Source organism: Gavia stellata, chromosome 21 (genome assembly GCF_030936135.1).
Source record: "Gavia stellata isolate bGavSte3 chromosome 21, bGavSte3.hap2, whole genome shotgun sequence".
Taxonomy (NCBI): Eukaryota; Metazoa; Chordata; class Aves; order Gaviiformes; family Gaviidae; genus Gavia; species Gavia stellata.
This window is the reverse complement of record NC_082614.1, coordinates 12,843,565-12,864,199: the sequence shown is the minus strand read 5'-3', so window position 1 is coordinate 12,864,199 and position 20,635 is coordinate 12,843,565. Positions and strand designations below refer to the sequence as shown.

At 38.1% G+C, this 20,635-nt stretch overlaps 1 protein-coding gene across 1 annotated transcript in view; it reads left to right on the top strand.

Moving 5' to 3' along the window:
- The window catches only part of DNAH10 (dynein axonemal heavy chain 10), a 57,056-nt gene that overhangs the window by 14,529 nt on the left and 21,892 nt on the right, over window positions 1-20,635 (top strand). The window contains 33 exon segments of the mRNA XM_059827474.1: window positions 292-448; window positions 1,442-1,918; window positions 2,380-2,538; window positions 2,880-2,996; window positions 3,068-3,170; window positions 3,410-3,588; window positions 4,266-4,477; window positions 4,793-4,949; window positions 5,386-5,619; window positions 5,720-5,842; window positions 6,640-6,873; window positions 7,401-7,621; window positions 8,121-8,390; window positions 8,485-8,668; window positions 8,961-9,095; window positions 9,506-9,658; window positions 10,209-10,397; window positions 10,508-10,654; window positions 11,549-11,740; window positions 11,910-12,028; window positions 12,197-12,355; window positions 12,679-12,814; window positions 12,944-13,066; window positions 13,581-13,715; window positions 14,032-14,248; window positions 14,728-14,847; window positions 15,775-15,920; window positions 16,334-16,486; window positions 17,026-17,286; window positions 17,956-18,128; window positions 18,506-18,599; window positions 19,670-19,837; window positions 20,150-20,338. Of these exon segments, the coding sequence (XP_059683457.1) occupies window positions 292-448; window positions 1,442-1,918; window positions 2,380-2,538; window positions 2,880-2,996; window positions 3,068-3,170; window positions 3,410-3,588; window positions 4,266-4,477; window positions 4,793-4,949; window positions 5,386-5,619; window positions 5,720-5,842; window positions 6,640-6,873; window positions 7,401-7,621; window positions 8,121-8,390; window positions 8,485-8,668; window positions 8,961-9,095; window positions 9,506-9,658; window positions 10,209-10,397; window positions 10,508-10,654; window positions 11,549-11,740; window positions 11,910-12,028; window positions 12,197-12,355; window positions 12,679-12,814; window positions 12,944-13,066; window positions 13,581-13,715; window positions 14,032-14,248; window positions 14,728-14,847; window positions 15,775-15,920; window positions 16,334-16,486; window positions 17,026-17,286; window positions 17,956-18,128; window positions 18,506-18,599; window positions 19,670-19,837; window positions 20,150-20,338 (5,836 nt within the window).

Genomic DNA, 20,635 nt, shown 5'->3' with positions numbered 1-20,635 from the left:
CAATGGAGTTGACCGTAGTCTCAGGGTCCTTTTGCACCAGGGTATCCACATTTATTCCTTCCAGTAGCTTCTTTTGACTAGTCAAGCTTTTGCATTAAATCAGTGTTAGCGGGACAATTTTGCTCCGATACACATCAGTGTTTCCAGCTGAAATCGGTGGTAACAGACTTCAGAGAGATCTGCTTGCATATCTAAGTACATACCTGATAATTGCAGTCTCTGTTGGGCATTTCCATGGGGTGCAGCACCTGATTATTATGATCTTTGACATGATTTTTTTTCCTTTCCCAGGAATTTGCAGGCTTTTAATGCAGCTGTTCTTGCAAATATGCCACTGTTCCAAACAGAAGCTCTTTTATCTGGTCCTGAGATAATCTTGCGACCTAATGCGAGTGAGATTGACAAAATGACTGCACAATGTATCCAAGACTGTGTTGAGGTCACTAAGGTGATTTCTGATAAAGATTTACTTGTTATCAGAGTTTGCTTGTGATTATAATGAATCAGTCTTGCTTTATGTTTGGGCAAGCATAATTGTCAAAGGGAAGATTCATATTGCTTTATCTTGAAATCAAAATATCCAGTACATTGTTCTAATTTTACAGACTGTCCTAATTTTACAAACTGATGACAAAGGAAAAAAATTGCCATAAAGCTTCATGCAGTTTTTACTCAGGCAAAATTATTTGTCACTTTTCAGCAGTTTTGCCAGTGTAAGGACATGATTTGGTTCTATAAATCAGCATACATGAGAAGGCAAAGCTTTTCAGATTGCACTGCAGATGTTGCTTTCTGATGTATGAATAAACTTGTGGAACAAGGAGTGTGAGTAACCTTCTCTGAATTATGGTTGTCCTCAAGAGCAGCAGAAAAACAGTTCAGAAATTGCTGGGAGAAAGGCATCTAGGACACATCTAGGACAGCAGGTTTACAGCAGACAAAATACCTAGCTTGCTGACAAAGGCGTAGCAGTATTTCCCTGCATAAGTATGTTCACCTTGAACTGCTTTCCAGAAAAGATGCCAAATATTGTGGCAGTGTTCCTGCCCTGTGCTGATGGAGAAATGATTCCAGATGTCACCTGAAATGAATAAGTTTACATTAAGTGTGCTTCCTATGCTCAGATTTGCTGTTCTGCACCACTGCTGCATCCAGCCTGTTTGATCTACTACCTGTTTCTCAGTGTCATGCTATATTGTTGCTCAGTGTAGATTTTAAAAGCAGACTGAGTAATGCATGGAAAGGTTTTGTTAGGATGAAATTAACTCTTCTCTGAAGTTTATGGGAAAATGTAATCTCTTTTCTTGCTGTCAGAAAAACAATTGATTTGAGAAATCGTTGACACCACCTCCTACATAGTCTCCTAAATAATGATGAATGGTTTGACTAAAATGACTCTCTACAAAGTAACTGTTTTTCAACCCTGTCTTGAAAACTCTAGCATTTTGTACGATGGATGCATGGTACATGTATTGAATGCCCTCCTCAGCATGTCGAGGAAGATGAAGTTACCACTTTCAGCTTTTACAGTGATGTCTCCCAGAACCCTCTGGTAATTGAACAGGCTGTTCTCATAACTCAGAATGTCCACAAACTCCTGGTTTCTCTCAGCAAGTATTTGAACCAATGGAAGAGGTACCACCTGCTGTGGAAATTAGACAAAGGCATAGTCATGGAGAGGTTAGCTGCAGAAAAGCCAACTTGTATCACCTTTGATGAAGAGTTGCAGTTCTATATGAAGGTAGCTCAAGAAGTGACTCAACAGCCCTTGATTAAAGATGAGCAATTTATCAGGCTTCAGCTGGCTCCTTTAGCCTACACAGTGCAGGAGAATGCTAGAGGCTGGGTGATTTCACTTGGCAAGTTGCTTAATGAGTCTGCAAGAGAGGAACTCTTCAGTCTTCAGGAGGAGATTCAGGTAGGTGTTTTCAGTTCCTGTTGTATGATGTAGCTAGCACTGAGTAGTAGGTGACGATCTGAATCACGTTTCAAATTGTTTAAAACTATCTGGTGTATTCTGATATGTCGTATGTAAAGAGGTGAGCTGTCCCTCTCTGTAGCGGGGAAACAGGAGAGAGTAATAACATGAAAACCCGTGACTTTCTCACTCCTGTACTGCTGAAAGGTTCATACTGGTAATTCTGAAGTTCCCTTTAAACTGCTGCGTACAACTTCTATTTTGTTGTGGCAGAAACATCTGTTCTGTACTGGGGTTTACTTTTCGTTGATTTTTTTGTGTGTGTTATCTTTATCACATAGACTAAAAATGAAAATGAAAATGCATGTTATTTACTTGTGTTTTGTGTTTGACTAATAATTATAATTCTGCCTAATTGCTTTGTCAGTGTTGCTTCTGGAAATTATTTTTACTTTTTACAGAGCTTATCACAGAATCTTAAGAGACCTCCAGATTCCCTGGAAGATCTCAAAATTGTCCTTGGCACAATTGCGGAGATCAAAGGCATGTCCTTCAAAGTGGAACTGAAATATTTGGACATCTGGGAGAGATACCACACTCTTGCAATGTACAATATTCCAGTAAGTGCATGTTATGTCTTGCCTCATAAAACATTTCAGATTTGAGCTAGGGGCACAAATGCCTCACATGTGAATTAATAAATGTTTTCCTTTTAAGACATTTTACACAATCATAGTATTGTTGAGGTTAGAAAGGATGTCTGGAGATTGTCTAGTCCAGACCCCCTTCTCAAAACAGTATCTCCACTTTAAAATGGACATATTGCATGTGTTTAAATCCAACTCAGATCACTTCAGTGCCGGTTTTGTGTTTTGCAAATTTATAATTTGAGCACGTATTCTTCACTTTCTTGTGACTAATTAATTATTTCTTTTGAGAGATGTTACTTGTTTTGTTTTAGGTAGCTACAGAAGAGCAAGAAATGGCCGACAAGATTAGGGAAAAGTGGGACACTCTCTTCTTTGAAGCATCAGAAGTTGATCACAACCTTGGAGGCATAAAAAGAACATTCACAAAGGTAATATTTGTAATTAATATTGAAAAAAATTAGAATAGAAAGGAAAAAAATTGAAACACTGTTCTCTTTAGATTACACAGCAACAAATTGAGGACTACAGCAAGGAGATAGAAGATTTCTTCCATAAATTCAAGACCGAGGGGCCTGGTGCTGTTGGGGAAAATCTTGATAAAGGTAAATGGATTAATGATGTGTGTAAAGTGATGTCTTAAAAATACTAGTCTTTGGACAATTCTTCAAATTTTACTTAAAATGAGAAAAATTGTGCTCTCCTTATTAACATACAAACTTATCAACCAGGAATGTGACATTTTTAGTACTATAACTTCTACAGACTATGTGCAAATGCTGTCTTATTTATTTTCCATGATCCCTGGGATTGTTTATCTAGAAAAATTCCTCTTCTTTCCCAGGATTGGAACTCATGGCCATTTTTGAAAAAGAAGTGGAAGAACTGGAAAAAATTCATCAGGAACTGGGCAGTGTTGAGAAACTTTTTGACTTGCCAGTTACAGTGTACCCTGACTTAATGAAAGCACAGAATGATATGAAAGGTCTAAAGCAGATCTATGAAATTTATGAATTACAAAGAGTAAGTATTGCACTGTGTGTACACAGGCACACACGTATTCATGCACATACATACAGAAACGGCGGGGGAGAGAAGAAGATGTTGCATTGTCCTCTAGTTACTATCAACTCTGTTCTAAGCCTTGGCATGAAATAAGCTGTGACCTGTAATTGACTATCACCGTGAAATGATTTTAATGATGTTAGTACAGGACTAATAATGCCTCCACAGTGGACCAAACACATACTCTTATCAGATAGGAGCAGACCTCCCTCCCCCCTAATAATTATTGGGTGGCATTTTACTGAACAAGTCTCCTGATCATTTCAGTGGAACTACTTTTGGATATAGTATGTGTACAGCTGACAATGGGTATTTCAGGCTTCAATTGATCTTAACTATTTTTTAATAGGTTTTATTTTTCCAAAATTAAAATGCCCTGTAGAGTATGCTCTTAAGGATGCTTTTCCTGTTGTCCATATTTCCTTTTGATTATTTCTTATACAACTGGTTGTGTTTGGATATGAATCTGTCTTGGACACGAACCTGTCTCTTCCTCTGTTTGTAGAATGTTAATACAATTACATCTGCATCCTTACTGTGGTCTCTAGATCCTACTGTAGTGGAAAGATTTTTTTTTTTCATGAGAACTAAAAGGAAATATGATTTTTTTTTCCTCCTGATGACCTTGTTCCCAGGCAGCTAAAAAGGAATGGTCTCAGACACTCTGGATAAATCTCAATGTCCAGTTTCTTCAGGAAGGAATTGAAGGATTTCTTAAAGCCCTTCGAAAGCTGCCCAAACAAGTACGCAGTATGCCGGTAGCCTTTCACTTGGAAACAAAAATGAAGGCATTTCAAGACTCCATTCCTTTGTTGCTTGATTTGAAAAATGAAGCTTTAAGGGAAAGGTTTGCTTCGATTTATTTAAATCCATTTTCTATATATAGGAAGATTTTATGTGTTTTGTTAGAACTTTTAATTTCAATTACTGGGAACACACCATGTCCTGCAGCTTGAAACTTCATTTACTGCTTAATGAACTTGTGTAATAGCATGCAAAGTGACTACAATGACTAGGATACTTTATGTATTCAAAATACCAGTACTTGTTTGAACAGTAGACTGCTAAACATGGTTTCATTATTATGTATTAAATTACAGTTGTTTTCATTTTTACTGTATCATGGTGGTTGGTACAATTTTGATGTGTCAATTTAAAACAGGCATTGGCAAGACCTTATGGAGAGAACAGGAACAAGTTTTGAAATGACAACAGAAACATTCACTTTGGAGAATATGTTCGCTATGGAACTTCACAGACACTCAGGTGTTATCAGTGAAATAGTAGGAACTGCTGTTAAGGAATTTAGCATTGAGAAGGTAATGTAAAAAATCATAATAAAACTAAAAAGACATAGATGACAACAGTTTGTGTTTTATTTGAGATTTTTATATTGGCATGACAGCAAGTTCGGCCATCTTCAGGGAGCTGCCATGATGTAACCGATGGCAACTAAGATCAATAGCTCTGTTAATGAGCTACCACGTGGCACACAGTCCTAGCTATCTTGGCTTTGGCAGCAGTATAGTGGATTTCTGTTATTACAATAAGCAAGTTTGGCCTATGAAAAAGGATCTGAAGAAGGATCCATTCTGTTTCCATCATGATATTTTGAAATAGACCCTTCTTTATAAACCAGAGTTAGAAAATCTATGCAAAAATTTTGCTGAATTAATTGATTTAATTTTTATGCTAAGATTGTAGTTCTCTAGTTTTTGAAGACTAAAACATGCACCTTTTTATGCTCACATGCAGGGTGTGAAGGAAATAGCAGAAACATGGGAACACCTGAAATTCACTGTACAAATGTACTTCAAAGGCACTGAGAAGCGAGGCTTTATTCTTGGGTCTGTAGATGAAATTTTAGAGATTCTTGATGACAACAATGTCAATCTTCAGAGTGTTTTGAGCAGTCGATTTGTGGGTCCTTTCCTTTCAACTGTTCACCACTGGGAAAAAACTCTGTCATTGATTGGTGAAATAATTGAGGTAGGGAGGAAAGTGCTGGACTAAATAATTAATGTTTATTATTTATTATCAGGGTTTTCTATTGAATTTTTCTTCTTTGATGGTAACATTTGTGTCTTAGATCTGGGTGGTGGTTCAGAGAAAATGGATGTACCTGGAGAGCATCTTTATTGGTGGAGATATCAGATCACAGCTTCCAGAGGAAGCCAAAATATTTGACAGCGTAGACAGGATGTTTAAAAAGGCAAGTAACTGACTTGACTTGGAATCAGCATAATTATTTAGTGCATTTTGCTTCCAGTTTCATAGCTAGCTGTAGTCTTCTGTGTTGTTTGTAACACTGAGAATAGTATGTTGTAATGAATTGAATATGAGATTGGGGAACGCAGGAACTGTGGTGTTTTACTTCACATCTGTCATACACAGAAGACGACTTCTGATTTAGCCAAGCTGGGCAGAGGTGTGATCCTTGGCTGGCAATACTGGGCACACAGAATCCCCTTTTCCTTTCATTGAATACATCTTTTTACCTTTACCATGATAATAAGAAGCTTAGATGTGTTTCTATAGGTTGAGGACTTACATACATGCTAAAAAGGCTTTCCTGGTATAATGCCACTGTTCCCATACTGAACACATACTCCCAATATGAATATGGCTTACTTTTCTTTTACCATCTGCAAAATTGAGATAGTACTGTGATTCTGAAATGCTGTGTTTGTCCTTCACTTGAAAGTACCACTCCACGCAGGAGCAAAGTCAGGTGCATGTTTATGCTTGCATGACTTGGGTTACAGGCTTGTCTTGCTTACACTTGCTTTTACAGTAGTATCTCCATGCTCTCAGCTTTGAAAGCATACTATCTTCATGTTTTCATACAGCACTGCAGCAACGAGAAACCATATTTAAAACGCTGTCTAATTCACTTCTGTAAGAACCTATACTGCTTGTGCTGCTTGTGTGCTTTGCACTAGTTAAATATAATTTAGTATAATCCATTGCTGTTCAGTATTTTCTAAACTTTCTTTTCTCCCTGTGTAGATAATGGATGAAACTGTAAAAGAACCAACAATAAAAAAATCCTGTGAAGCCCCAGATCGTCTATCAGACCTCCATCATATAAATGATGTGCTGGAGAAATGTCAGAAAAGCTTGAATGATTATTTGGATTCCAAGCGAAATGCTTTCCCAAGATTTTTCTTTATATCTGATGAGGAGTTGCTTAGTATCCTTGGCAGCAGTAACCCACTTTGTGTCCAGGAACACATGATAAAGGTATAATGCCTGGCTTTCCACAGTGCCTTGTGCTTTTAGGTGCTTTAAAAAGTTTAACAGACTATACTGTACGTGCTGTTAAGGGTGCGCTAATATTTACTGCATACAAAGAGCATCCTGGCAGCATCGTGAAGAAGCTTGTGAAGTACCAGATCAAATCTGATTGATAGTCTCTCCTGACTCTCATACTAGCCAGTAGCAGTTACAGTAGAGAAACGTTGGTAGAGGAACATTCAAGATACACCAGAATGATCAGTCATTAAAGAACCTTCCTGTAGCTCCTGATAGATCTTTATTTTCTAGAAAAAAAATCAATGTAATTTGGGCCAGATCATCTGCTTGTTTACTCTGCAGTTGGGCTGCTGAGCTATGTATCAGCATTTGTATTTGATTACTTAGAGTTGGATCCATTTCTCTTTAGAGTCCATGGAAATTTTCTTTCAAGATTAAATGGAGGCTAGAGACACTTATATCTTTGAAGCTTTGTTTCCAAAATGCCAGTGAGTCTCCTTGTTGGTGCATTTCAGATGTATGATAACATAGCCTCCCTGAGGTTTCAGGATGGTGATAGCGAGAAAATTGCAACAGCCATGATTTCAGCTGAGGGGGAGGTGATGGAGTTCCGGCAGGCTGTAGCTGCAGAAGGCAAAGTGGAGAATTGGATGACAGCAGTGCTAGCAGAAATGAGACGAACGAACAGACTCCTTACTAAGGAAGCTATTTTTCGATACTGTGAAGACAGAAGCAGGTGAAACAATCAGTATAAAGGATAACACAAACACCTTATATGTTATTACGTCTGTAGCGATATAGAAAAATAAAGACTTAATTTTTTAATTTTTACACAAGTTGGCCTGTATTTCTGTATGTGGAGGGATATGAATACATGCATATGCATTATTTTAACTGACCAGAAAAAAATGTGTTATCTATCATATGTAATTTCCTAATTCTTGAGGTTTTATTTTTACTGTTGTGTGCACAGTATGTTTTTCTCACTATGAATTCCACTTGGCAATCTTTACATATGGAATAGGCAGCTTTTCTATCAGACTGTTTACTAGGCTTTTGAAATACTACAGCACACCTTGATAAAATTCTGTACATCTCTGTAAAGTTTGGCTCATGTTGTAGTTGTTGCAGAAATAGGAGGAACATCTTTTTTTTTTCTTTTTTTTTTTCTGTCTTGATTGATTCCTTAGAATAAACAGTAATTCAGACTCCCTCACTGTATGTATTTCCCATAGAGTTGATTGGATGTTACTCTATCAAGGCATGATGGTGCTGGCTGCTAATCAGGTGTGGTGGACTTGGGAGGTAGAGGATGTCTTTCGGAAAGTGAAGAAGGGAGAAAAACAGGCAATGAAACTTTATGCTAATAAAATGCATAAGCAAATTGATGACCTGGTTACCCGCATTACAATGCCTTTGAGCAAAAATGACAGGAAAAAATACAACACTGTTCTCATTATTGATGTTCACGCCAGAGACATTGTTGATACATTCGTAAGAGACAGGTAAACATCACCCCCCAACCTATTGAGAAAATACCAAATGCATCGATTGTATTTCCATCCTTTTACCTCATGTGAGCAAGTCTCTCTTGTGTAGCATTCTGCAGGCTCAGGAGTTTGAATGGGAAAGCCAGCTGCGTTTTTACTGGGACCGAGAGCCAGATGAACTGAATGTGCGGCAGTGCACAGGCACGTTTTCATATGGTTATGAGTATATGGGTTTGAATGGACGTCTTGTGATCACCCCGCTTACAGATCGCATTTATCTTACACTCACACAGGTATATGTTCAAGGAGATTTTTACTAGCAAACCCTTTTAAAGTATGCTTCTAGGCAATCACGTAATTATTTTATTGCCACTTTCTGTTATCTCCTAGATGCCAATGCGAAGGCGAATATTTTTGAAACCAGTTGTAATGTCCTTCTGACCTGATTGCATCAAAGATAATATAGAATGCATTCACAGATAAAATTTAAGGCTTTTTGTACCCAAGGGTTCAATTGTGATTTTGCTACCAACCTAATATAAATGTAACCCAAGCTTTGCGTTGCTTTTTGGTCTGTCTCCAAAGGCTTTATCAATGTTTTTGGGAGGAGCACCAGCAGGGCCAGCAGGTACAGGGAAAACGGAAACAACCAAGGATCTGGCCAAAGCACTGGGCTTGCTGTGTGTAGTGACAAACTGCGGAGAAGGCATGGATTTCAAAGTAAGAGTTAAAGATCTGTATTCTCTGATAAAGTGCCCGTTACTGCTCTTTTTCAGTGCCCAGGATAAGGACTTGTTCTGAACTTCTGAATATGTGCCTCCCTTAGAGATACCATGCTGATTGATAATGAAGTATAGTAAAAAGTCTATCTTGAATAAATTCCTGAAGGAATTTCAGGTGCTTTCAAGCAGAGGAGCAATGACTAGATGATAGTCTTTAAGCTCGTCATAGGCAGTCTGCATTTGGCAAGTAATTATTGCAAGACCTTATGACAGATGTCTAGCTCCTGCACATATAAGTATCCAGAGGTTTTACTCAGTCATTAAGAGTTTTAGCATACTCCAATATTTGCTGATGCTGAATGTTTTATATATTCGTTGCTGAGATGTTTTTCTTGTGGTTCTTCTTAGGCAGTTGGTAAAATTTTCTCTGGTCTTGCCCAGTGTGGAGCATGGGGATGCTTTGATGAATTCAATCGTATTGATGCTTCCGTGCTTTCAGTCATTTCTTCCCAGATTCAGACTATTCGAAATGCTTTAATGAATCAGTTGAAAACATTTCAGGTAAACATTAAAAAAGAAGAGTAATTGTGAAGGCTGATCTTGTTTTTGAGGCCAAGATTCAGGGTTAGACCCCATCATTAGCTCAAAGGGCTGCTTCTTCTGTAATTCCTTTGTGCTGAACATGTACTCTCCATTTCAGAGATGCTAAATCCTTGCTGATTTCCTAATCCTTTGCTAGGTTCTTCCTTTGAGAAGTGGGATAAAAGTAAGCTAAATAGGGTAATAGTAAGTAATAGGGTAATAGTAGAATAGTAATTAGGGAGAAGAGTAACTTAACTTGATGTGGATTGTGAGGCTTTATTTACTGATGTTTATTGGAATTCAAAACCCTCAGACAGAAAATTTTATTGAGAAATGTGAAATGTCGTGGTGTTTATATGCAAGATACAAACAGTGGGATGAATATATCTGCATGACTATCGAAAGCTAAATATTTTAGCATGTTGTCCTAAGTGGGTGCCTCAGTATTGCTGGTTTTCTCTTTGAGCAAATAGTACTATTTATTTCAATTCCAAATACACGTTGTTCTAATGTTTTCTTATGCCTTTAGTTTGAAGGACAGGAAATTACCCTTGACAGCCGAATGGGCATTTTTATTACAATGAATCCTGGTTATGCTGGCCGGACTGAGCTCCCTGAGTCTGTAAAAGCTTTGTTCAGGCCTGTAGTTGTTATTGTACCAGATCTTCAGCAGATTTGTGAAATCATGCTCTTTTCTGAAGGGTTCCTTATGGCAAAGGTACAAAAATTTTATTGCTACCTATACCCATATACACACCCCAGGTATGCATGGCCAGCGTTTGGTTGCGACTTACACATTTGTGATTCTCTAACTTAAATCTCAAATAGATCCTTGCCAAAAAGATGACAGTGCTATACAAGCTGGCAAAGGAACAACTTTCTGAACAGCATCATTATGATTTTGGACTGCGGGCCCTTAAGTCAGTGTTGGTGATGGCTGGAGAACTGAAAAGAGGATCAGCAGACCTCAGTGAGGTAGATTTGCTACTTAGTTACCCTGGGCAGATCATCTTTTTCATTGGGAAGAGGATGTGTTTACACATCTGCTGTAGTTTTTCTGTGTTGGAAATCGGAGCACTGGTGTGTGTTATTTATTATTTTACTTTGTTCTTACTGAGTTTCATCACACCCTCTGACAGTAAGTTACCATCAAAACTCAAGTCAAAGTAGGGAAATCTATAGAAAATGAGGTAATTTACTTCTTGTTAAGTCCAGGATACAAATAGCCAGATGAATGTCTCTGGATGAATAGCAAAAGCTGGTTTTTGAACAGTGGGTGCTCTAGTCATGCAGTTGTTAATTGTGTAGCTCAAATAGTACAGCGTACTTATAAATGAAACTTTTCCAATACTGCATTGCTTTTTATGGCTTTCTTTTACACCTATTTTTTATTTGTATATGTACGGTTATGATACCCAGTTGCCTAGGGAAATTCTTATTCAAATGTCTTCTTAAAAATTTGGAGACAGCTGAAGGAAACTCTCCTATAAAGTTACGTACAGATGCACATTGCAGGTTGGCAGGAAGCTGGGGTCTAAATGATGCTCTCAAGGGGACTATGGAACTTGGGTATGTTCATAAAACAGTTGGTTATTTTAACATCAAATCAGGGAGGCTGTGGTGTGGGTCACTCCAGCCATTTGGATTTGGTTAATGTGGTAGAAAAAGGCAGTGTATTATTCTTAGCTATTGGTATGCTTAAACATTCTAAAATAACCTTTTTTTCCACTAGTAACTGATGCCAAGAAAACATTCTCAAGGCTGTACTAAAGTAATCAGGCAATAGTTTTTAGAGATGTTTGAAGTTACTACATATTAGATAATTGGTTAGCTATTTGCTAAAGATTGATTCTGCTGTATTTTGTCTAGGAAGTTGTACTGATGAGAGCTCTACGAGATATGAATCTTCCTAAATTTGTGTTTGAAGATGTACCTCTCTTCCTTGGCCTAATCTCTGATCTGTTTCCTGGCCTGGATTGCCCTCGAGTCCGCTATCCTAACTTTAATGATGCTGTAGAACAAGTGCTGGAAGAAGGGGGTTATGTTGTTTTACCAGTCCAGGTATAAAAAATGTTAATTGCTTGAGTTTTTGTTGCGAACATTAGGCTGGACATGTATTGCTGCACTCTGGACTGGCTCCAGGAAAGCTTAGCTGGTATAGACCAGCTGCTGATCTTTTCCCCAGAAGAACTACAGACAGCAGTCTATTGAATCAATATTTATTTTTCAGGTGGATAAAGTAGTTCAGATGTATGAGACAATGTTAACTCGTCACACTACAATGGTAGTTGGACCTACTGGAGGTGGCAAGTCAGTTGTCATTAGTGCTTTGTGCCAGGCCCAAAACAAGTGAGTTCAGAATCTGATGCATGGAAATCTGCTTGTAAAATGGCATAGACTGCATTATTCAGCCCTGTATAGTCATGACAAGATCAATAGCTGACCATAATATTTGCTCAAGTTAACATGAGATGGTATTGTGTAATTTTAATATTGCTTTTCTTGCTGTATCTCCAGGCTGGGATTATTGACAAAGCTTTACACACTGAACCCTAAAGCTATGAGTGTGATTGAGCTGTATGGGATCCTTGACCCTACCACACGAGACTGGACAGATGGAGTCCTGTCAAACATTTTTCGGGAAATCAACAGGCCTACTGACAAGAAAGAGCGAAGGTAGACAGCTAGAAATCATTGTGATGACTTTTACATACTGAGTTTTACATCAATATTTTATTTTATTTTAAATATTTGATACTGCACTAAAAAAAAAAAAAAAAAAAGGCAGCTAAATAAACAGAAAGTGTCCAGGCGTTTTTCTGTTTTCTGTGAGTTTCCAGCCTCAGTGAGATGGATGGAAAATATGCAGTTATCAAAAATGAATGGGAGGTTTCAAAACACCTGGACTGACGTTGAGACCATTGATGGCACATCTGAATTCTGAAGTATGTTAGTAAAATCAGAGATTAGTCAGTGCCCCTTGGCTCCTGTATCTGCAGGTACATTCTGTTTGATGGAGATGTGGATGCTCTCTGGGTTGAAAACATGAATTCTGTCATGGATGACAACAAGTTATTGACCCTGGCAAATGGGGAGCGGATTAGACTTCAGTCACACTGTGCTTTGTTGTTTGAGGTAAGTAATGGCTGTACCGTTTAATACATGGGAAGAGTTAGATACAGATGGGTCTGCAAAGCCTGAAAAGTGGTTACTGTGGCTGTTCTTTGTTTAAGTGTATGATTATCTTGTATGATTATTTTATAGGTTGGTGACTTACAGTATGCATCTCCTGCTACAGTATCCCGCTGTGGAATGGTCTTTGTAGATCCTAAAAATCTGAAATATAAGCCCTACTGGCAGAAGTGGATCCAAAAAAGAGGAAATGAGGTGGGAACTTCTGCACTTGTTCAGAGAGTATCTGTATTCATTACTGAACTGTAGACAGCTGTAAAAAAACCCCCAACTTTGTAAAGGCTGTCTGATTTTCTGACAACAAATCTAATCACTAGGCCTGCAGCAGAGGGCTAACGAGAGTTCCTAGCTTTTCTAACTTCTGGTTGTTTCTAAGAAATGAAGAACCAAGAAATCAGTTTACCTGATCTCCATAGAGTTAACAGTAAGATTGCTTAGGTCCTTGTCTTACAGTTAGATTAAAAACTCAAGTCCACAGGGAGCTGAGGTAAGACAACTTAGTTGCTAGCACCTGGTGAATGCAGATCCTCACCAGCTGAAAACCCAGTCCATACAACAGTGTCACATTTCTTCATGTGACTGTACCCTGTCTTTGGTAGAAGTGATTCCTGCAAGAACAATCATACTTGGTCAGCCAGGGAAGCTCTGCTGTCAAAAATCGGCTTTCCAGGTTTCTGTGTGCTGAATTATTGTCCATTTCATTCCTCAGCAAGAGAGAATTGAATTGAATCGTCTCTTTCAAAAATATGTGCCCTACCTTATTGATATGATTGTAGAGGGAATTGTGGATGGCAGACATGGAGAAAGGCTGAAGACCATTGTCCCTCAAACAGATTTAAATATGGTAAGGAATAGAGAATAAAGGTTGAAAAAGTTTATCTCAAAAGAGAAATGGAATGATGGAGAGAGTAAAAACCTCCCAAAGAAAGCACAGGAGTAGAGTCCATGCTGAAATGTCTGTTTGCTAGTGATGAGCACCAAGAGATAAAAGAAACAGTCAGTTCCTAACAATGCTCTTCTACTGTCATTAATACTCATATTAGTAGATAAACCTGTAAGGTCAAAAGATCACCAAACACTCAAACAGCTGAAAACATATTAAGAGTTTTCATGCATCCAAATGGCAATTCTATTTACAGTTTTGTCTTGTTTTACAACAGGTGGTGCAGTTGACTGTGATGCTGGAAGCTCTAGTTGTGGTACAGCCTGATGATCCTGATGTTCTGGAGTGTTTTTTCTTGGAAGCTTTGTATTCCTCCTTAGGTGCTGCTCTTCTTGATGCTGGGAGAATAAAATTTGATGAAAATGTTAAACGTATTTCCTGCATGTCTACTGTTCATGACGACAACATCCTGGCTAAGCCAGGGGAGCTGCCAGGTAGGATCTTGTCATAATTTAGTCTGAATCCCATTGATTATATTACAAAAGTGTTCGTTTCCATGAAGGCAGAACATCGTTCTTCCTTCCAGCTAGCTATCCTGGCTGCAAAACATGCTCTCTGAAGGACTATCACTGAAAACCATATAGAGATACTGATGCTAGATGACTCTCAGCTACTGGTCTGTCCTCACAGAACAGTACTTTTCTATGCCAAGCTGAAGAGATAAACAGTGAAAGGAAAAATAAAATGTGAAAGGAAAGCCAGTGGAAGGTGCTTAAAAAGCGATAGTATGATCCAAGTGCTGGACTGGGAGAATTTTCCTTGATGTCTTACTGGGTTAAATGACAAGTAAACAGAATGCAGTGTTGCCCAGCTTGGTCCAGAATCTTACCCTTCACTTTCATCTCAATCAGATTATTTTCTTATGAAATATTTCAGTGTCCTAGAAAAACTCCACTTGCTTAATGGTTTGCAGGTCAGCTGCCAACTTTGTATGACTTTCATTTTGATGGATTTCAAAAAAAGTGGGTACCTTGGATGAAACTTGTTCCTGAATACATTCATAAGCCTCAAGTGAAATTTCTTGACATTCTAGGTGAGTGTAAAATAAAATACAGCGATGATATGCCTTTAATTTATAATGTGCTACCACTGAGTGCATGGCATTTAACATGAGATATCCTCTTCCTGTACTGAAGGTCATCTACTCAGGTTCAGTTTCCTGTGATGGCACAAATCAATTTCTTTAATGTTCTTGTCATAGTAGTTTAGCAGGAATAGAGTTGATATTTACAGCACTGTGTAATAAAGAAATGAGGAAAGGATGAAAAGCTTGTTTCAGTTAATAAGGCTTATTAGGAGCTAACAATGCCTTTTACAAGCCAGAATAGCAGAGGATTCACAGACTGCTCTACCAGAAACTCTAGGAAAAATGTCAGCTCCATGGTTCAGGTACTTGGTAGATAAAAATTACATTCTTAAGGCTGTCATTGGTTGTTACTTAAAGTACTGTATAATAGTGACAAGTGCTTTTCATAGTTAAGGACAAATTAATGCAGGTTACTTTATAGTAATACTTCAGCAAGCACAGGTTAACTTCACTGACACAAGAGATAATTATATGATCTCTGAAATTGCTCCTAATGGCAGGCTATTCACAGAGAACAAAATTCATCTCTAGAGTTCTGGGAAAATGCTTATGATCCAAATAAATCCTGATTATATCCTTGAAATAGGGATTAAATGGAGCTTAACCAGTCCATGACCCTCCTATGTGGAAGATAATTTCTTTTTTAATATATCTATAGGAGAAAAGATCCCAATGATAAAAGCTGAAAAGAGATGGTTGAGCAATTAAAATTTTCTTTCAACATTGTTAGTGAGTTGGTATTTTAGATTATGTCTTTGTGCAACTGCATGTTAATACCTTGAGAGTCTGATCCAGCACTATGCTATAAATATAAATCCCCCAGCTGTACTGTATTTTAATTTAACCTGATATCATATTCTTGATCTTTTTCAGTACCTACAGTGGATACAACACGCACTACTTGGTTACTAGAACAAATGGTAAAAATAAAACGCCCGGTTGTTCTTGTAGGTGAATCGGGTACATCTAAAACAGCAACTACACAAAACTTCCTAAACAATCTGAACAAAGACCTTAATGTATGTATGAGGCATTTTCATTATTTGTAAAGATGCCTTTTTGTTCTTTGTCCTTGTGTTAAATTTGCATTGTGAAGCCTGAGTCTGTGAGTAGCAATATTAACTTTGGTAATGTGACTGTAAGCTCAGTCCCAAAGTGTGTGAATGATTTGAGAATCTTTCAGGATCAAAGATGTTTTATTCTGTTCTACCATGTACAGATTCAATTTTATAAAGTAAATCTATATTATCAAAGTGCTAAGAATGGGATTACTTTTCTTTGTCATCTGTAATTCAAATGAATAAATGGACCAGAGAAGTGTTTCCTGTATGTCTGTCAGTCTAATATAAATAATATTTTTTGAATGCTCTAGTTAAAAAAAAAAAAAACAACAGGTAAAAATCCATTCTTATCCATTTCCTCCCCTTTGCAGCTGCTGCTAGTAATTAACTTCTCTTCTCGTACAACATCAATGGACATTCAGAGAAACCTAGAGACAAATGTAGAGAAACGAACTAAAGACACTTATGGCCCTCCTATGGGAAAACGTCTCATTGTTTTCATGGATGATATGAATATGCCAAGGGTAAGCTGCCAATAGTTTGCAAGGGAGTATAGAAATATTTGGAGTGGCACCGACGTGGGCCCTTCAGACATAGATCCAATGAATCACAAGTCAAGGAGATTCATGATAAGTGCATAATTGGATTTCAGCTTAGGATCTTCAGAAGAGTTGGATTTGTGTGCAGTAGGGAGTGTTTCTGTCTGTTACAATATTTGTCCTATATGTAAGAGAGATCCAGTTGGATCATTCCTTTATGCCATTAAAATCATGTCTCTATGGTCTGATATTGGCTGCAGGTTGCGTATTGTAGAAACCATCCCTTTCTCTTTACAAATGGGGCAAAAGAGTATGTGTGCATTTAGTTTATCTCGGAGAAGAGGCACTTTTCCTATAGGAGATATGGAATGAATGTTCACGATCAGTGCTAGAGCTTTACAAAGTGTCAGTTAGTCCTTGTAATGTTCTCCTGAGTATGGAGCACAATATTTCCACATTTATAGCAGTAACTGGCATGCTGATGTACTGTGCTCTAAATATCTTAACTCTTTCATATTACAAAGGTTGATGAGTATGGCACACAGCAACCCATTGCCCTGTTGAAGCTGCTGCTAGAAAAAGGTTTCTTGTATGACCGTGGTAAGGAGATGAACTGTAAACTTCTTCGAGACCTGGGTTTTATTGCTGCCATGGGGAAAGCTGGAGGAGGTCGGAATGAAGTTGACCCTCGATTCATCTCACTCTTCAGTGTTTTTAACATACCTTTTCCTTCTAAGCAATCACTGAATTTGATCTATGCCTCCATCCTGAAAGGCCACACTGCGGTAATTTCCCTGTTTTTAAAGGATTGCTCAACAGGTTTATTATTTTTAAATAGACATTTATTTCTGTGTTATTGCAAAACCTGAAATCTTCTGTTATCAGGCTTTCTTATATTTAGAACCTCATGCAAACCTTTCCCTTCCTCTTCTCTTTCTCAATGGGTTTACACTGTTTTGATAAATTATTGAGTAATATGTAAACATTCAAGTCAGCAGGTAACTTATAAACCTGGTGCTTTTCATAGGTTGAAACCTGTGAATGATTTGGTTATGGTTCCCGTAACCAAATACACAAAGGTCAGCAAACTCTTTCCTGAATGACAGTGAACAATTTAATATAGCACAGTAGACTGCATTACTAGCAAGTAACCTGCAACATTATGTAAGAAAAAGAGCAGTTTATTTTTTCTGCTGTAGAAGTGCTGTGGAAATTCCAGTCATGGAGTTTGATTCAGCACTGTTCAAGCTCAGGAGTGAAGATTGGGCCTGCCCCAAGCATTTAACTGCAGAACGCTCATACTACAGAGGAATATGAATTTCTGAAAATGTTTGCCCTCAGTTATTTGAAATATACCAAGCAGGTTTAAAAGCTGGAAAGCAGAATATGTTTAATAGCATTGAGTTCTCTCTGGGCAGTCTCATGAAAACACCTCTTCTTTCTCATGATTGCAGATGTTTAATGAGTCTATATCAACCATCTCTGACAAGATTACTGCATGTACTTTGGAGCTTTACAAAATGATTATTTGTGACCTACCACCTACTCCTTCGAAATTCCATTACATTTTTAACCTGCGGGATCTTTCCAGGGTCTATAATGGACTTACTCTTACAACTCCAGAGAGGTAAGAATAGAAAAATTGTCTTCAGTCGTCCTACACCTATTTATATTGGATGAATCTGGGAGAAGATGAGGAAATTTGGTACATGAAATCAGGCACATTTGGTCACTTTTCATTAAACCTTCACCACAATGAGAAAATGTTCAGGAACATCCTAAATTGTGATCTTACTCTTGATGACAAACACTGATGCATTAGTCACTGATGCATAAATGAGATATCCAGAGGTAAAAATGCAAGCAAATTACTTATTATGAAAAGAACAAAACCAAAAAGAGTAAAAAAAGTCAATCCAGAATTTGGTCAGTGTTATTAACCGTATGGCCTTAGGAATCATGTCAGCTCATTTGGTGCAGTCTGATATTTCGATGTTAATTCAGGTTTCAAACAGTGACGCAGATGGTTAGAGTTTGGAGAAATGAGTGCCTGAGGGTTTTCCATGACAGGCTGATTAATGAAGCAGACAAAGCATTGGTGAGTAATTTCTTTCAATTTTTAGTAGTCACTGACTATTACTATGGCAACTAATTTGCAACAGCAACATTATCAACTGTTGCACTCAGGTCTTGCAGTCAGACTTCAGACTTGTCTAACCACACTGTTGCTCCATTAATTTAAAACATGGCCCATGGAGGAGTTTTCTTTTCTAAAACAAAGTGACTATGGCAGACTAAGCGAGCAGATCTGCTGAAGGAATGGAAAGTGTCAGTTGGTTTGCCTGCCCAGGAAAATTGGTTAGTAGTGGCATAGGTGACAAAGTGTGAGAGCAGTGCAGGGGAAAACTCAAGAAATCACTTCAAGTCAGTATTTTGCTTTAGGAAGGATTGTATCAGAATGTGACTATACAATCAAGTAGGGAAAAGAAGGATAAGAGGCGAGTCCTTAAACAATGGATTAAGTTTTGGCTGTTATGCAAACTGGAAAATGCTCCAAATTGTATCTTAAAACACAAGAGAAAATGTCACCAGTTTTATACCTTGAGAATTAGGGGAGGAATTGTGGTAAAGTTTACTTACATATAAGCAACTTGTGAAACAACTTGCTTAGATGAAAAGAGGTAGATTAAGATGGCTTCAGATTTTTCTGCTTAAAACTTTCTCCTCTAACATACAAAGATACTTCTCCAGCTCAATTTTCACAACTCAGAATAATTATATCGCAACTTTTCTGTATTTGTACATTCATTCAGACTTACAGGATTTGTGAGAAATCTTGGTGGTGAGACATCTATAAATGCTGAGAAGGAAGGTTTATTAATATAATATTTACACCAATATATAAGAAGGTATTTTTTTTAACAGGCTTATACTTTTCTGTCTTAAATTTCTGCAGTCCATTGGCTTGAACTGCCTATTAGATCATTTTAGATCATGCATAGAACACAATAGGAGGCTGTGGGTCTTTGGATCTTCTAGTGGCATAAGTATCCCCTTGAAATCAGTCAGTATTTGAGCAAAAATCTGCATTATCACCCTTCTAAGTGTTACTGGATTCAGAATCATCTGCTTTGTGGGTGTTGCCTGACTTATTTCCTATCCTTGAAGGTACAAGGTCATATAAAAAAACTGATTGAAGAGAATTTCAGAGATGACTTGGAGCAGGCCATGAGGGATCCCATTCTTTTTGGAGATTTCAGAATGGCACTGAGTGAAGGAGAACCTCGTATTTATGAAGATATCCAAGACTATGATGCAGCAAAAGCTCTCTTTCAGGTAGTGTGCATCAGCTTGGAACTGTGCCTGATTCTGTCTCTGTGCCTGAGGAATGGGCAGGAGCCTGCCTCAAACTGTAGGAAGTGTGTTCTTTTTCTGTGTGCACACAGAATTTTTTGTGCACCATTACCCATGTGTGGTCTGCAGTAATGAAAATTGAGGATCAGCTACAGAGTCGGCAGTGTTTTCCAATAGTTTATTTTCTCTGAGGAAGGGGAAAGAAATAATTCTGCTAAATCAGTTGTTATTTTATTAATGTTATTAACTGTTTCCTTGGTCTCCTAGTAACATTCTGTCCACCTTTCTCTGCAGGAGATTTTGGAGGAATATAATGAAGTTAATACTAAAATGAATCTGGTTCTTTTTGATGATGCTTTGGAGCACTTAATCCATGTACATCGCATCATACGGATGGATCATGGGCATGCTCTGCTCATAGGAGTGGGAGGCTCAGGAAAGCAGTCTCTAACGAGACTGGCAGCCTATACAGCTGGATGTGAGGTTAGTGACCCTGCATCTTTGCAGTGAAAGAAGACAACGAAAGTAATATTGTTATCAGGATTAAATTGGTGGGGCGGGGGGGGGGAAGTCAGTCAGTCAAGGTAAGATCAGGCTGGCATCTCTTCCCTGGGGAGAGAAAAACAGGGTGAGGTGATCACCAGGAGGTCTATGATGACGACTGTGGGTGATCTGGGCAGGAAGCTGTCAGTGCCTGAATCTGGGTTTTGGCACTGGGGACAGAAAACAAGGATGGGTTTGGCAGTGAACAACTAATAGTCCCTAACTACTGCTTTTGTT